The following is an 18,346-nucleotide window of genomic DNA, read 5'->3' on the forward strand; positions in this document are numbered from 1 at the left end:
CAAGGAAAGGGGTGATTGTTTTTATCTTTAGGACTCTTTGGATGAACTAAAAAGTGTCCCCTGGATGTCATGAAACAAGGATGCTCTTCAGCATCCTACTAGTCCTTTAACTACTGTGATGTGGACCGTCGCCAATGGCTGGCTGGCCTCCACGTGCTCCACTCCCTAACTAAGCCTCAGAGTCACCATGTGGAACATTTCACTCAGATCCCTCACCAGCTGCCATGACCTCAAAGTCCATCCTCGTAAGAGTGGTACCCAGGGCCCTGAATGATCTGGCCTCATTCCCTACAGTCCACCTATGCCTGACTCCTCACTGTCCCCTCAGCCCCCTGACTCCTGCCCTCCTGTTGTCCTTTCTTCCACTCTGGCTGTGCTCTGACCACCTAGGCTGACCACAGTCTGCCAGTGTTGCCTTCTTCAAGGAAAACACCTTCCCTGAGTCTTGACAGCACCCTTCTCATGAAGCCTGCTATTGAGTCTAGCACTGTGTGCACTTCTGCAGCATCTGAGCATGGGGGTTGGCCAATGAAACGCCCCTCAGGCCCTTACCGACATGTCTTCCTTTTTGCCTTTAAAAAGCAGCTCCTCCCCTGGATCCCTCCCCTCATTTTTTGCTTTCATATTGCTTACAATTTGATGTAGATTTCAAGTATCCTGTAATTCATCAACTAATTCTCTCCTGGCTACATATTCCAAGTAATTAAAGTTTAGTAATAACTTATTCTTTCTGCTCCAGCACCTGCATTTCATTTGTTTATTTTCCCATAGTCATAAATCTGAAGGGCTGTCAAAGTGCCATAATATTAGTGCAATAATCAAAGTTAATTAGTCCTTCTCAATAAGCAACAACAAAGCCATTACAGAGATGCATTGAAGTTTCTCCCTGCTCCCCAGTTTACAGATCACATTGTAGCTGGAACAATCAAACTCTGCGAATTGCCAGGAAACACGTGGAGTATTCTTTGGGCTTTCTTGAAAGAGGACTGTGCTGGCCGCTCGCACTGACTCGTTAGCTCCGGGGAGGCAGTCAGTGCAGAGCTGGGCTCCTGCATCCTGCCTGATCAAGGAGACCAAATCAAGCATCCAGCACTCTCCCAGCAGCAAGCCTGGCCATGCACATCCAGAACCTCCATCCTGGAAGAGGGACAGGGATTGAGAGGAAAAAAGGGGGGCAGCCTCGCTGCCAATGTTCTGTAGCCCACTATCTTCAAGAACTTCAGATTTATTATTCAGGGAATTTGAGAGATGTGAGTATTAACTGGGTTCCGATGAGAAGGTAGTCAGTGGAAGTCTGAGGGCAAAGCCAGGGCCTGTGGGTAGAAGACGTTTGGAGCTTGAAGGAAGATTCTACTGCCTACATGAGGAAGAGTTGTAATTGAGAGGCGCACAGAAACAAGACGGTACACCTGGGGGTGAGAGAGCCTGGCCATCACTGCCCTCCACAGAGGTGCTGTACGGCTGGTCTACATGCAGGGAAAAGTCAGGCAAGGTCACTGCGAAGGTCAATGCTACCTTAAGGAAGAAAAGTCCCTTGTCTTTAAAAGGGAGGTTTGGTGGCACAGCAAGGTAAGCACTGGTTGGCAGGGGGAAAGAGGAGGCAGTCTACTTTTGTAAAGATCTACATCCTAGGAAACTACGGGCAGCTCTACTCCTTCCTATGGGTCATTCTGAGTTAGAGCGGACTCCGGGGAAATGGGTCTGGTTTTTAGTTTTATCTTTAAAAAGAACGCTGGTGGTGCTGTGGCTAAAGCATTCTGCTGCTAACCAAAGTTTAGAGGCTGGAATCCAGTTCCAAGCCGGCTCACGTGATGCTGGCCCCACGATGCTGTAGGTGAGAGGCCACAGCAGCTCCTTATCACACGGGTCACTTGAGAGGCTTCCCTCAGAACAGGGGTCCGAGAGAGAGCTAGGAGGACGCTCTCTGAATCTTCCTCGGGAGCCATGTGCTATCGTTTCCACCACATTCTGGTCATTAACAGTCAACCACCTAGATGAACCCACCCTCCAGGAGAGAGAATGAGGCTCTACCTCCTGAAAGGAAGATTAACAATAACAACAAAAATGTGGGTGTTTTCCAAACCGCCACAGTCACTCGTAAGACGTCCTTTTGTAAGGCCTTTGACCTGGAGTTACTCCTACCTACCCTAGTCAACTGGAGGCCAGAGCGGAGTTCTAGCTGAATCCGCTATGAACAGAAGTCTGTTGTGCCAGCCCTGCTTCTGCCTGCTGCACAAACCCCAGCCTCTGGGAGAGGCCAGCCAGCCCCACTGCCAGGACACAGGCACTGCAGATGCCAACAGAGAGCTCTCCTCCCCTGAGGGACACTCCCCACCCCATTCCTTCCCTTGGATCATCTCAACATTCTCTGCTGGCAGAAGACACAGAGAGGCCTGGCCACTTATCCTGGTCACTATAAAAAAGGGGAAGGGGCTTCTGGCAGCATTCGTCTGTTCCAGTGGTGTGTACTGGACAAGTCAGGCTCTCTGTAGCTATCATTTCTTTAGTATGTGCTGAATTCTGTGCAAAGCAATACACAATTTCCCTTCTTCCTTGAGATTAGCACCATTCTGCAAGTAAACCAGCCTAGGGTTCTTGTAGGTAAATAAAACAAGGTTTAAACAATGGTGGGACTTGCTTAGGATCACGTAATAAACACAGGAGCCACCAGGCTTCAATCCAGCCTTGTGGGATGCCAAATCTTGAGCACCCTGCACTCTTGGGCGACCACTCAACAAGCCAATTGTCGGAGGACATCAAGTTTATTCTGACTCACTGCTACCCCATGTCCAGCATTTCCAGGTCCAAGGTGCTCCTCCCCACCATTGTTGCAGCCGCTGTGCCAATCAAAAGTCAGCTGTATTATAAGTACTAGCTTCAAAACATGCTTAACCCATTCCAGGGGTGTGACTCCATTCTGAGACTGGCTGTGTGGTCGACAGTGTGTTCCTGCTTGTCCTTGAGGTGTGGGAAGTTTTAGTAGCCGAGGACTGCTGCTTACTCAAACACCTGCTACTTTTGAGAGTCTCTGTAAATGTCCCGTAATAAACGTGACAATCTCACACCTACTTTCTCCCTCTGAAATAATGGAGCCTAAAAGCCTAGTGGCCAGAAACACGCCTTTCACCCATTGGCTAAGCACCCTCTGAAGAAGAAATCTGTCTCTTCAAGCTATGTCAAATTTGCTTAATAAGAACTCAGGGGACCCCATACTAATGAAAGGATGCATCTGCTCTGGGTTCCACATGATTGGGAGTGATGGTTGCAGCTAGCCACCTAGCCTTGACTTTCACTCTTTAGCACTCTGCCGTTAATCACAGCCCTCATTACAGAAAGGTTACAGTGGATATCAACTTTGAAGGATTCAGTTCAAGACTGCAAGCAGTAGTCAGGGGGGAAAAAGGAGGGAGAGGAAGGCATGGAGGTGGTGATCAAAGAACAGAGAATAACACTTACGACGAAGTCAAGGCAATATTTTCAGAATGAGAAATGAAATAGAAAGATGAGAGGGGATGTATTGAGCACAAGTTTTAGGAATTCTAGAGGCACAGAAAATGCAGAATATTTTAGCAACCGATTATGTCTATGAGAGGGATGAATAATTTATTATCTGATAAAGGATCTTTCCTGGGCCTGTGACAGGAAAGGTCAAAGAGGCAACTTAAGTGGAACAGTAAATACACTGCATACCACGTGGAGCGGAAGGCTGGGAGGGGGAGCGAAGACAGTGTGTCCTTCAGCGAGGTCTACAACTTCATCAGGTCACAAAAGGCCAGTCGGAGACTCACTTTCCAGGGGAACCACTATCTCATAGCAGAACAGAAAGAAACCCAACATGAGAAAAAGATCTCTGTAAATACAATATTTGGCTTCATCCTTGGAAAAGATGGGCCTATCTTCTGGGACAAACAAAACAGATCAGCTATCATCAAGTCAACTGTGGTCCATAGCGGCCTCGTGTGGGTCAGAGCAGAACCGTGCTCCACAGGGTATTTCAACAGGAATAGATCACCAGGCCTTTCCTCAGAGGCATCTCTTGTGGGACTGCAATCCTGCTCCTTGAGTTAGCAGTGGATGTATTAATCATTTGCACCACCACCACCACCACTAGGAATTTTGTAACAAAGGCTCTGGGCTCAGGCTTCAAATCCTGCATCCATCACACAGCTCTCACATGGGTAAAACTGGGCAAGTCTTTTAGCCCTCCTCTAATGCCTCATCTGCAAAATGGGTTGAACACATAAATATTTCACCAGGACGTGCCCAGGCACAGAATCTGGCGCAAAGACAAGCAGACTCATATGTAACATGAGTCCATGAGGGGAGTACCCAACCACCTAAGCTTCCAAGGTGGGGTGATTCTGACCCTATTGGAATGCCTTCGAGTCAGAACAGACTCATAGCTGACCCTCCAGTAGGTTTTCAGAGGCTGTAAAGTGTACAGTTTGATCTTTCATACTTTGGACATGTAGTGAGGGGATGCTAATCTTCAGAATGGGACATCATATATGAAAAGATGGAGGGTCAGGAGGACAGAAAGACCTCTAGAAAAATGGGCTGACAGAGCGACTTAGGGAATGGGCTCCAGTGTGTCAGAGCTGAGGAGGACAGCACAGGATAGGGTTCAGGTTGGCTGTTCACAGGGTCACTCTGAGTCATACTCGATAGCACTTAACATCAACAACAAATTGCATGGGCGAAAGTATGTCCCTCTTTCTCCCTTGGAGATTCAAACCATCTGCTTTTGGCAATGCAAATCCTTTTCCACTAGGCCACCAGGGCTTCCTCCCAGCCCTATCAACCCTTTTATACTAAAAATTCAAGGTATATGCAGTAGTTCATAATAACAAATGAGCAAGATTTAAAATGTTTCAGAGTATCTGAGCGAGCTCATTCAAAGTTGTAAAGCATACAAAAGTAAGCCATATATAGTAAGACACACATTTTCATAACTTGGTATTAAGACAATCTATGCCCACAACTGTCCCAACTTATACACAAATTCCATTTAAAGACAGACTTAGTAATGGAACCCATCTGTAATCCAGGAGTTGCCTATATATAATATGGTATTTAAACAATGCCCAAATCATATAATAATCTACTTCACAGAAGATAACATACGACTACATAAATATCTACCCCTATCTGCAGATGACAATAATAATATGAAAATGTGTAAACAAAGGGAGTCCCAAGAAGAATGCTAGAATTTTGTCTTTACTTGTTTTATTTTGTGCTTATTGATTCAAGCAAGTGCTTTATACAATCCTTGCAGGCTCACCACCTTATTTATTTCATATTTTATTTAGTGAAAATCCAATACTAAACATAAAAACAATTTTTAAAGCAAAGAAATGATGAACAAATCTAGTGGCAGATTTAGGATGGGCCTTTCCCAATAATCTAGACCTATTCATAATATTAATAGTCTTTTAAATTTTTTTTGTCTAAAGATCATTCAAAATAATGGGGTTGAGCCCTATCACTTTGCTGTAATGCACTGACTGCAGACTATCTTTTCCAAGTCAAGTCACCAGCTTAGACAAGTATGAGGCTCACGCATTATCCACTTGCATGTTGTACATCTACCTCCCTCTCACCACCTACATACACAGAATAAGACCCCACGCCTGAAGCTATTGGATGTAGACAGGAAAATTACAGGGTTTCAGGCTTGCGTTAGGAACGCTGGTGTTCCAGTGGTTAAGGTGTTCACTACAAGCCAAAGGTCAGTGGTTCAAACCTACTAACTGGTCACTGGGAGAAAGAGAAGAGGCCAGTTACTCCCACAAAGATTTGCAGCCTTAGAAATCCCATGGGACAGTCTCTCTCTTATTCTCTAGGGTTAACTGAAGCCAGAGTTGAGTCAACAGCGATGGGTGGATGGATGGATGGATGGAGGAAAGATGGATGGATGGTAAACATTCATTATCACAGGAGACTGGGGAGAACGGTGACAAGCAACAAAGCTATTCCCATTCCTACAATCATGGAGTGGCCTCAGGGGAGCCTGAAAAGTAACTAAATTCCTGCTCTCAGTGGCCTAGTGTTAAGGACTTCCTGGATTTCTGCAGAAGTCCTTCAAAATAAAGCCATTTTTTTACTCAGCTCTCTCATTCACCACTCCTTAACATCATCATCAAGAAGAGACAAGTATGTCAGAATCTATTAAAGGCACAGCAGAGGCTCACACCCATGCACCCAACATGTTGGCTGGCACCTGGTGTTCACTATCTGTAAATAACACTGGAGTTAATCTTCCTAATACTCATCAATGAGGTCACCAGGACCTGATATTGTCAGTGCCTCCCACATGCCTTCACTCTAACTACATAAACAGACCCAGGAGCCACTCTCTTGAAAACTGGAATAATTACAACACTTCATTCTCCCCAACAGCAAACAGTGCAGCCACAAACAACCAAGCAAGGGCTCGCTCCCTAAAATATGCATATTCCATTACCTCTGACTAATAAATCTTTTCCTTTTACCCCTCATCTCCCTGTTTTCTCAATAACCATTCTGATATAAACTGTTCTTCTGTGTTCCTGATGACTAATCCCTTAATCATCTTTCCTAAATATATGCAAAGTGTATTTCCTTGTAAATACAAAAGAAAAAGCAATCACATAAATAATTAAGATGGCTTCTCAAATGACAGTTGAGTGCTAATATGAGCTATGCTGGAAAATACTAATCAACAAACTAAATACACATCTATTAAGATGTAGGAGTCCAGACAGATGAAGACAGGAAAATAATTCATTGCAACTCCATTGGAATCGTGCTGATAAATAACTTCCCCACAGCCACTCCTTCAGCTACTTGGAAAGATTAAGAAAAGGAAGCACTGTTTTGTACCTTCATATAAATCAGAAATTAATAATAACAAAAGTAACATTATGAACATTTAATTGAGCCCATAGTCTGTCCCCAATACTGTGTTAAATAATACATAGTTAATACTTTTAATAATCATAACCATTCTGACACACATAACCTGATTTCCATTTCAGAAGTTCAGAAACTTGCCCCTGGTGACTGCCATTGCCAACATCACAGCTGAGGATAGCCATTAATGTCACTACAGTCTTCGCCATTACTGTCAGGGCAGTGCGGAGCAGTGGTTTGTAACTGGAGCTGGATTTCTCCCCTAGTGAGCAGCCAGCAAGGTCTGAAGACACTGTGGGTCTTCACCACAAAAGGGGGCATCTCACTCACACCAATGGGTAGGCCAGAAACTCTATCCTCCAAGAGTCTCCTCCTCCCAATTCAGGATTATCTGGCCCAAAAATAGTAGGTATTTGGCAGAGAGAAAGGCTGGATAAAAGCATGTATCTACTATTTTATTTGTTCCACAACAACTAGTCACAACTTAGACCCTGTTTAATGAGGCTCCATGGCAGCCTGCTTCGAATGTTTGCCTGTAAGTGCAATGGGTTTTAAACACTTACCCTCTCCTTTCACCAAGGAAGGGACAGCGCCTGATGATGGACTGGACATGGAAGTTTGCCTGGAACTGAGTCATTGCTACTTTCTGACCAGGAGCTGTTTCCATGAGGTGCTTTGAAGGGAAACAAACACCAGAGGTTTCAACCACAAACTCGTCATCTAGTGGTGAGAGCAGAGATGTCCGAAGCCAGGCTAAGATCAAGCATCGGCTACTCCTCAGCTACAGGGAGCTCTGGTGTCACAGCCGACAGTGAGCTGTGGCGCTAACCCAAAGGATGTGCCTGGCCAGCGTTCAAATCCACCACTGGTTCCAGGGGACAAAGGTGACCAGTCTCCTCCCCTCCAATTACAGCCTCAGAAATGTGACAGAGGTCGCTAGGAATTGGAACTATCTGACTTGAAGGTGGTAACTTTGAGACAACTCACTTGACAGCATTAATGTATCTCATTCACACATCTGTTCATTCTAAAACAAGCTGAGTACCTACCACATAGACCCAAAATGTGACCAGGAGTGAGGAAGACGACAGCAATTCACAAAAGCTCAGAAAAAGAGGAAGAACACACTCCTAAAAATCATCCTAGACAATGGGGACCCTGATGGGCTGTGCATTTGGTTAACCTCTTGAAACAAGAAAAAATTTACGATGACTCCATTTACTATGACTCTCGACCCTTTGGTCTCTATCACACAACCTGTTCCATCAGAATCAATCTTCCCCTATTGTCTTCCAGATTCAGGCCATGATGTTCTCAATCACCTGCAACACATCAGAGAGATGGACAATGAACAAGGTGGACAGAAGAACTGATGCTTTTGAGCTGTGGTGTTGGAGAAGGGTCATGAATATCCCATGCACTGCCAACAGGCCAAACATATATGTCTTGGAAAAAGTGCAGCCAGAGTGGTACCTGGAGGCAAAGACAGTGAAGCTTTGTCTCTTACACTTTGGATATGTAGAGAGGCAAGGCTGTTCCTTGGAAAGAAACATCATGCTTGGAAAGATGGAGGGTCAGGAAAGGAGAGGAAGATCCCCAACAAGATGGACACGGTGAGTTTAGTAAAGGGCTCTGGTGTGTAAGGGATGGTGAGAATGGCACAGGATCAGGCAGGGTTCAGGTCGGCTATTCATAGGGTCGTATGACTCATAATTACCTCAATGACAGCTAACAACATTGTTTTCCAAAAGAAAAGATTGAAGTTGTCAAGGGTTTTATTTCAGTTGGATACACATTAACAGTCATGGAAGCAGCAGTCAAGAAATGAATGAAACAAACAAACAAAAAAAGGAAATTAAATGATGCACTGCATTGGGCAAATCTGCTGCCGAGGATGTCTTTAAAGTGCTAAAGATGAAGGCTGTCACGCTAAAGACTGAGGTGCATCTGATCAAGTCATGGTGTTTTCAAGAGCCCGCTCAACAACAAATAAGAAAGACCAGAGAACTGATGCCTTCAGATTGTGAAGCTGACGAAGAATACTGAACACCCCATAGACTGTCAAAATAATCGGTGTGTCTTGGAAAAAGTACAGCCAGAGTGCTCCATAGAAGCAAAGACGGTGAGATTTTTGTCTCACATACTTTGGACACGTTATCAAGAAGGACTAGACCCTGGAGAAAAGCATCATACTTGGCCAAGCATCCAGAAGAAGACTCTTCACAAACTGGACTAACATAAAGATGGCACGCACCGACTCAAGCACAGCAACGACAAAGAGGATGGCACAGGACGAGGCAAGGCTTTGTTCTTTCGTCGCTGAATCAGAGGGCACTCTATGGCACCTGACAAAACACTGTTGAAAAAGACAAGATTGGACTGACACAGACCTGTGACTGATCTGGTAGGTAAGGTAAAGCCTGTAAATGGACGTTCTGGTCTCGATACTTCAGTTCCCAGTGTTAGTCTGCTCTGGGGACTGCTAAGACGATCAATCCATCAGATATACCACCCCATAAGGCATCTTAAGGGTCTTTGTTAGTCACAAAACGGCAACAGCAGCAGAGTCAGAGTCCTGCTGCACTCCATCCATCCTGGCCAGGCTCTGGGAAGACCTGACGTGTAAGCCAAGAAGCACCACTGGACAGCTGGAGCGTGAAACTTCGTGGGGACCTGCACAGACCAGTCATTCTTCTCTTATGATGTGACAGAGGAGTCTGAGACACACTCTAGGACTCAGGAGCATGTCACATACAAACTCCGCCAGAGGTCACTGCTCCGTTTTCCCTCGCCAGCCTGACCCAGTGCTCAATCCCCAGCAGGTGCTGGATTTCCCAGCATTCATGGAGCCCCGCCTTTTGCAGTGGACAGTCCCCATAAGCAAGGTCCCTTGCACGTCCCTGTGTGACTTCTATGACAAGTAGATCTAGACAGGGTTTGGCATAATGACATCGCCTTGACCACTCATGGCAACCTCTCTCCCCATCTCTTGATGATTCCTTGTCATGGCTCCTCTCTTTCTGTAAACAACTGGCTGATAAAAAGGTGGCCTCAAGTCAATCTGCTCCCTCTCTGCCCAGCTACCTTACCCGATCAAAACCAACTGGTCGATCAGCAGTGCAGCACACAACGCAGTGTGCCCCCTCCTCCATTCTGTTCCCCGCACTCAAGCTTACAGCTGCCAAGGTCATCACAATCCGTCGGGTTCAAGAGGCTGCAGATCCTGACGCAAAGAGACTGCCCATCACTCCTCACTGAGCACCTGGGGAATCTGAACCTCCAACTCGTCAGTCAGGGGTGCAGTGTGGAACCAACTCCACCACCAGGGCTCCTTACTTACCCCACAGGACCCAGAATTTTCAGACCCCAAGTTTTAGGGAGCTCAAATTTAGAAAACAAAGCAGGGAGAGGAGGAGAGATGAAGGGGAACCGGGGGATCCACATGGCCTGGAAGTCTCGCTGTGCCTTTCATACAGTGCGTTCTAATACCTCACCCGCTGCTGCTCGTTTCCCTTTCGCTCAATGCCGTTTTGAGGGGTGCAGTCCCTGCCATACTGCTCTGCTAACCACAAGGTTATGTGCTTCCAGAAGTTCAAATCTACCAGCAGCTCTACAGGAGAAAGAGGGGCAGTCTCCTCCTGTTCAGATTTACAGGCTGGGAGCCCCTTGAAGGGTTGTTATGGGTTAGAATCGACGCAAAGGCAGCAAATATCTCAGAGTGGAGAGCAGGACTTGTCGGATCTTCATAAACAACCCTCACTCCAGTAAATACTTATCTACTGAAGGAAATAATAAACCCCAAGTACTGAGACACTTGGCAGAACTAACGTGGAAATACCAAAAACAGTGTACTTTATCTCAAATGAACAGACTCCCTCATCAACCAGTGTAAGGGTTTTTTGGTCTATTCAAGGAAAAGCACATGCTGGTGGCATAGTGGGTAAGGAGCCAGGCTGCCAACACAAAGGCAGACAGGATGCTCGAATCCACCAGCTGCTCCTGGGAGACAGACAGACAGTCTCCTTTCATACAAGATACAGCCTCTCAAAATAGACTAGAGGTAGTTAGGTGCAAAGACAGCACATAACAACAGAAGGACAGACAGACAGGAATAAACGCAGTAGACCATATCTGCACGGCTATTTAACCTCTCAGGCGTGAACCTCTCTTCCAAAAACACTTTATTTAAATATGTCTACGGCTTGGTAGGTCCTGCCATCCTCCCTCCTTTGTTAATTATGCCAAATGAACTGCCTTTTAAGAGGGTGTTTCACTTCTGCCCTGTACCCATTATGCTGTTTTAGTCATTTTCTTTTTCACCCTTCTTCTTCTTCCTAACTTTGGTGCATCCAAAAACACCTCAGCACAAGGGCATTTCCTCATGAAATAATGCTTAGTAATAAGTAATTACACACAGATAATTCTGTATGGAATGCACTTTTACTGAAGATATAGTTGATTAATAGCTGAATTCCGCAAAAGTGGTGTGAGAGCTCCGTAAGGGATGTCTAGAATGAGAAAGGTAACTGCTTGGGAGCAGAAGATAGATGCGCAGCACTTCCTCAGAGAAATACGACTCATCTTGAAGTGCACCATTCAGACAGTACCTTGCGGCTGTACACACACCCCTGATGTCAACTGACGGGTGAGATGGAGGGTGTGCGGGGAGAGGCCAGCTGAGGTGAAGGTCGGCAGACCATGGGTTTGGAAGCCAGATGGGCTGAGCGGGGCATCTGCCTCTGCGCTGGGTATCCAGGTGGTTTCGGGGATGGGGGGCAGGGGTGTCCCATCACCTTTCGGTCCTCTACTCACTGTCTCTCCTGTAAAACACTGACCACCAGGCCTCTGTCTCAGTTTCTCGAGTGCTAAGCCCACAGGGGAAAACCGACACGTGGTAGCTGTTCGTCGTCCCATCGTGGCTGTGAGAACAACACTCCTTGGGCTAAGAGGCAGAATGTTCTGGAACATGCCAGTTCTGGGACACAGAGTTTAGGCAGGGATAGTGAGACCAGACAGAAAAAGCGTGAGGAGGAGGAGGAGGAGGAAGGAGTTGGGTGCCCACGGAGCCTGGGCGCTCATGAGGAGACAGCCCCACCACCCAGTAACTTCTGAGTGAGCTTTTGCTGAGAGTAAAGTGTCTGGCTCATGGTAAGGGTCTCCTGTGGGGCGTCACTATGCTGAGCACTTTCCCGGCACCAGGGATGAGGCTGCAGCCTACAGTTTAAGCAGCGAAAGTTGGCAAGCAGCTTGAAGAACGGGTGTTCATCAAACTGACCTTGAGGAAAACCAGAAGGGAGCATTAATGATGTGCCAGCTAGAACCCTGCACAAAGTGAGCTACCGGAGGCCTCAAGGAAACCCAAGCACACGCTTCAGCCACCGGGAGTGGAGGGCACAAGCCGGGCGCCGAGGCAGGGCCTGCGACCTCATGCATGTCTTCAGCCGTCTCAACAGGCCAATAGGGTGAAATCACAATGATGATATCCCACACAGGTTTCCATTTATACACTTTTGGTGCCAGATGTGAGTTTCTATGACTGTAATCTGGGGAATGGAAGGACATGGTATAAGGAGACATACAGGCAGCCAGCAAAGAGCTGAGAGAGGAGGAGGGAAAGGTTTTTCCGTCTACAGCCTCTGTAACCAGAGGGACACATCTGACTCGTCATGTGAGCCTAAGTGGTCTTTCTTTCCCAGGTCCTCTGCCTCTGTTCCTGATAGTGACAACCGAGAGTTGATTCCTTCTCTTAGATCACTGTTCACTAGGTTGCTTTTATGTCATATTCAGGTAAAGAGAGAATGATAAATCTGTCACCCAAAAACTTAAAGAAAAAACCTTCAAGCCACTGCTGGGGGTTAATGGGAACGCAGCACGATCCCACGATAAAGTTCCCTGCATGCTGTGAATCGCAGTGAAGGACTACGTACTATCTCTCTGGGGGAGTGGCTGGCCACTTTGGCTGGGAAACTTTCACTTAACAACCCAACGTTTAACCAACTTACATGGAAGCAATGGGGGCTAAAATGAATGAAATGAAGGCAGGCTGAACGGAGGGACTTCTTCAGCAATAAGAAAACAAGACAGTGGACACAAGCAGCTTGTCCCAGGAGGAAGAAAAGGTAGGGCACTTCAGTGTCCTCTGATTCTCTGCCTCAGACAATGGTTAGAACAGTACAAACACCGAGGAATCTTTCCCATACACGTTGCTTCATAAGAAAAGAAGGAAAATTTTTACAACACATCAACAATTGTTTTAGCATTATCTTCCCAAACTCTCTCAAACATTACTTTCCCTGTATAATTTAAGTATCACAGTATTCACTAGAGCCTCTTTTTCTAGTTTAAAATAGAACTTCACATTAGCAAAGTTTCAGCCCCAAGTAGACAGCAAGTACAGTGTCAGTGGAAGTGGAGATTAGGACCACACTGTTTGATGACTAGTGGGAACATGCTACAAAATTGTAAATGTGTATATCCTGTGAGTCAGAGAATTCTCTGCTAAGATTGTGCCCTACGGATGTAGTCACAAATATATACACACACACAAATACAAAAAAAATATATACACCAAGGATGTGATCAATGCAACATACGCAATTACGGGTAAAAAAAATGCAAGAGAGTCTAATAAATTTTAAGAGAGCACCACTTAGAGCAATAAGGCAGTTGTTGTTAGGCACTGTGGAGCTGGATCTGACCCACAGCAACCCTGTGAACAAAAGAACAAAATCCTGACCAGTCCTGCACCACCCCGCAGTCTCTGCTGTGCTTAACCCATTGCCACTGTCACCAACTCAGTCCATCTCCTTGATGGTCTCCCTTCCTTTACTGATTTATGTTTCCAAGCAGATGTCATTCTCCAGGGCACGGTCCCTCCTGATAACACGCCCAACATAGGTGAGACACATTTTCAAGTGTGCCATGGGTCAGGCACACTTTAGTCTTGAAACTGGCATTCTTGCTCTGCAGCACTTTAAAGAGGCCCCTGGGCGTCAGAGTTGCCCACTGTAATACATTCTTTGATTCCTTGACCACTGCATGAACACTAATATAGTGGACCCACGTAAAATGAATTCCTTGACAATGCCAATCTTTACTCCATTTATCATTTCTATTATCAAAGGAGGTTTTTTTCTTTTTAAAATTTTACTATCATGTTTTTATTGGCCTAATTGTGAGATTCCTTTATTTTCTTTACATAAACAAAGAGATGCAATCTATCCTGGAGGCTATATAGTCTTTGAGCAAAACTTTCAGTAAGTACTTCAAGTCCTTTTCAGCAAAGCAACACAAAATAATGCATATGCACAAACGAGTGTATAAAACGTTTTTTGGAAAGAACACAGGCATGCCTTGTGGTATTGAGTTTCACTTTACAGCACCTCACAGATATTGAGGGTTAGCCCAATGGAAGGTCTGGGGCAACCCTCAATGAGGCAAAGCTGTCAGTGCCCTTCTTCCAATAGCAGGTGCTCACTTTATGTCTGTATGTCACATTTTGACAATTCTCACAATATCTCGGTCTTTTTCCATCATGCTATTTTATACTCACTAGACTATATTATGGAGCAAATATACTTTTATATGGACTTGAAAACAAACAAAAATCACGTTGCTCATTTTATTGCAACAGTCACTTCATTGTGATGATCTGGAACCAAACCTGCAGCATCTCTAGATATTTCTCTACACAACAAACGGTTACTATTTACCTTGCCAGAGAGGGCCAGAAAGAACTGTCATATTTTATTTTATACTTTTCCATTCAATATGCACATTCAAATCACATGCATGAATTACCATTTGCTCTCTTCTTTACATATCTCTAGAGATTAGTAGTGTACCACCTAATAAAGGTTATTGTATTTTAACAGAGTAATTTTTTATTAAATGAAAAAAAGTTCTTAAATTAAAAACAAACAAACACACACTTGGGCCTTGCCATTTTTCTTCTTTTAATTTAATAAAGAATAACAGATTCAGAGAGCTTCAAACAAGGGTTTCTTTGAAACATACAGAAAAGGCAGAAAGAATATTTGTTTCTTTACTGTCATAATTTCTCAGTCCAGATCACCACCAGAAGCACCTTCAGTGTGCCCTCATCTCTTCCTCCACATGGACTGAATCATGAGTGTGTGAAAGGTGAAGACAGCTGGGACGAGAACTGCCTGGCTCTCACCCTCTGCTCCAGGGCTCACTGCTCTGATCCCCCACGCCTCCACCTTCTGCTCTGGGGCTCACTGCTCTGACACCCCAACCTCTCCACCCTCCACTCTGGGGCTCAGTGCTCTGATCCCCAACCCCTCCACCCTCCATACAGGGCTCACTGCTCTGACCCCCGCAACCCCTCCACTCTGGGGCTCACTACTCTGACTCCCCCAACCACTCCATCCTCCGCTCTGGGGCTCACTACTTGGACCCCCAACCCCTCCACCCTCTGCTCTGAGGCTCAGTGCTCTGAGACCCCAACCCCTCCACCCTCTGCTCTGAGTCTCACTGCTTTGGCCCCCCACTACTCTGGGGCTCACTGCTTGGACCCCCTCTGCCATCCCCACCAGCACCACTCCTGCCTGGCTTGATCTCTCTCCCTCCTACCCTCCTCTCTCCTCCCCTGACATTCACTCTCACCTCCCCAGGGTTATTCACCGTACTGAAGCTAGATGGCCCGGCTCTGAGCACTACTGGCACTTTACATGGATGTTTATATTCCTTGGTTAAATCTGTGTTCCACTCTGGGCTAAAAGTAACATAAGGTTGGTGACAATGTCTAGCTTGCCTTAGCAGTAGATTGCCAGCACCCCTCAGTGAAACCGTTCATGAATATGTGACCAAGTAGCAAGGCAATGAATGCATGCAGGCCGACTAGTCTTGACAACGAAGCCCAGAAATCACGCTTAAACAGCAAATAGCTGGCATGATTCACTGGCCCAAACCACTGTCTCCAAGACTCTATGTGGCACCCCCTACCCGTCAGTAGCCTCTTCCCCTCCCATCATGACAGTACCCATTTTCTGAGTCCTCCAAGCCCATTCCTACCCCTGTATAGCCTGTTCCCACTGCAGGAAAAGCTATTTCTCAAACTGTGCAAGGCTTACTATTCCATTTAAGATTCAAAACAAATGCCAGAGCTTTAGAGGCCTCAGTGCACCAGTCCCTGTCACTCCTCACCCTTTACTGAACTTATTACAGCCTGACATCCTATGAAATATTAACTCGCACATAACTTTAAGCTCTTCATCCTCTACCTACAAGGCAAGCCCCATGAAGACAGGGACCTTGTTTTGAACAATGCTATTTTCTCAGTTTCAAGAGCACTGTAAACCTTCAAACAAACTGTAAATGTTTGCCTAGTAAATTCAACACATCACTATATCAGCATGGATAAAGACACAGAATAAAAAGCAGGAAGTATAAAACATAGATAGGATTAAAATTTCCTCTTTGCTAACTTTACAATCAACTCATAAGCATAATGACACCCCAGTTGCATGCATGGGCATTAGCTGTATTTTCGTTTTCTTAACACAGGAGTTAGAAGAGTAAACATTCTCAAATCTCTGAATAATAAAAACAGATGACACTAACAATGAACTATAAACAACTGTGTAGATAATAATGGGCTTGCTCATTCTTTTATTGAAAAAGCAAACAAAGTGAATGTGGCTTTAAAGAAAAAGAAAACTTTATTTCAAGAGCAATAAACTTTACACACCACACTAAAATTTCCATGTGTTTATCCTAGTGTGGCTAGCTGGCAATTAAAAAAAAAAAAAAAAGACCACGTACTCACCCACTCTTCTAAAATGCGTGACACGGCTTCGCTGGCTCTTGTCATATTCCTACAGGCCAGGATCACATGGGCACCGTGGAGGGCAAAAGACTTGGCAGTTTCAAACCCTAGAGTTTGAAGGAAAAGACAATGTTAGAAATACATCAAAGCACACAGTTATAATAAAGATTTGCATTTGAATGGATATGTGGACCCACATTGGACTTCTGATTGAAGAGATCCACTTTCGAAAGAAGGGCAATCAGAAAAGGAGAGAAAAATGGGGGAAAGGAAAGGAAAAGACTGCAGAGAGCACTGTTAGGCATCTGGGGCAGGTAAAGCTTGTGCTCATCAGAGCCCACTTCCGAGACCTAATCTGCAGAGTGCTCACTCACAGCAATCACCTGGGCCCACAGGAGTGGGAGGAATGCAACAATGGAGGAACAGGCTGAGCTTAGACATGTTTCTTCAGCGCTGCCCACCCAGCATGCACAGATGTGTGGTGATGAGCTGGAAGGCTTGCTGGCTTGAGGAACAGGGAGTCCTGAGGACTCCTGGCTTGTTGATATGACTGGGCTGCACATGGGAGCTTGGGCTGAGTGAAGAGACCAACAAGTATGGACTCCTGCACTTACAGCTGATGCCTATCTGAACCTAGCCATGGATCAGAACCCAACCAGATGAAGAGAAGATAATCCATGCTGGGGGCTGGGGTTGACTGCTGCAACCTGGTGGATGGCTCAACCTGGACTAGACTTTGCTTATGGATCAGTTCCCAAGTTGAACAGAAGATTCTTCATTAAAAGGGAAAAGCTTGTTCCCTCAGAGTACTGGTTTAATAAGGATGGCAAAGGCAGCAATTGACAATCTAAGACAGGAATACTGGGCATGAGGCATGAAGCAGATGCTTTACTTGCTTTCACAAGGGCAGTTGGTGGAATGATTGCAAGGGAGGAAAAACCCAAAGCCACAATATAAATGAATGAAATAGAATGTAAATGAAGGCCTGTTCAGAACATCATTTACATGCATGAAACGCAATGTATATGAATGAAAAAAATTTTTTAAATTGTCACCTCTGAAGCTAAACATAAAGCATAAGACTACATAGGGAACTAGGACATGGCCGCAGCCCTCAAAGAACTCATGGTTTAATGAGATCAAATACACCTGGGAAGTATAACAAAAAGAATTTGCTGAGTTCTTAACAACGTGTCCTGCAGAAAAGAGGGAAGAAGGGAAGGAAAAATAGACAAACAGAAGCAAACAGAGAGAATTAAGTGGGAGAAGGGGCACAGAGAAAAAGTACAACTGACCAGTAATGGGATTAAATAAAAAGATAACACGTTAGATCCTACAAATAACTGGAAAATCTTAAAGTATGCTGGGGGAGGGGAGTTATGCTGAACAATTTAACACCAATAAATTTTAAGACACAGGTTGAAAATTACAAAATCCTAAAATACATAACTAAGAAACTGCAGCAACAATAAAAAAAAACCAAACACCTAGAAATGGCACATAACAACAGAAAATTTATTTAAAGTTGCACATATTTAAGGAAATGGAATTCATTTCTTAAAAAGAACATTCAAAATGGGTGACCCTGGAGGACATTATGCTGAGTGAGGTATCTCAGTCACAAAGGGACAAATGCTATATGGTGCCACTGTTGTAGAATGA

The 18,346-nt window shown here is 45.1% G+C and overlaps 1 protein-coding gene across 1 annotated transcript in view; it reads right to left on the reverse strand.

Annotated features, from left to right (window-relative positions):
- WWOX (WW domain containing oxidoreductase) overlaps window positions 1-18,346 on the reverse strand; it is a 1,021,576-nt gene that overhangs the window by 944,741 nt on the left and 58,489 nt on the right. Inside the window, exon 5 of the mRNA XM_006888814.1 lies at window positions 16,685-16,791. Within this exon, the coding sequence (XP_006888876.1) occupies window positions 16,685-16,791 (107 nt within the window). The remainder of the gene's footprint in view (window positions 1-16,684; window positions 16,792-18,346) is intronic.

The sequence above is a fragment of the Elephantulus edwardii genome, unplaced genomic scaffold (assembly GCF_000299155.1).
Source record: "Elephantulus edwardii isolate Elephantulus edwardi_28Jun2011 unplaced genomic scaffold, EleEdw1.0 scaffold00072, whole genome shotgun sequence".
NCBI lineage: Eukaryota > Metazoa > Chordata > Mammalia > Macroscelidea > Macroscelididae > Elephantulus > Elephantulus edwardii.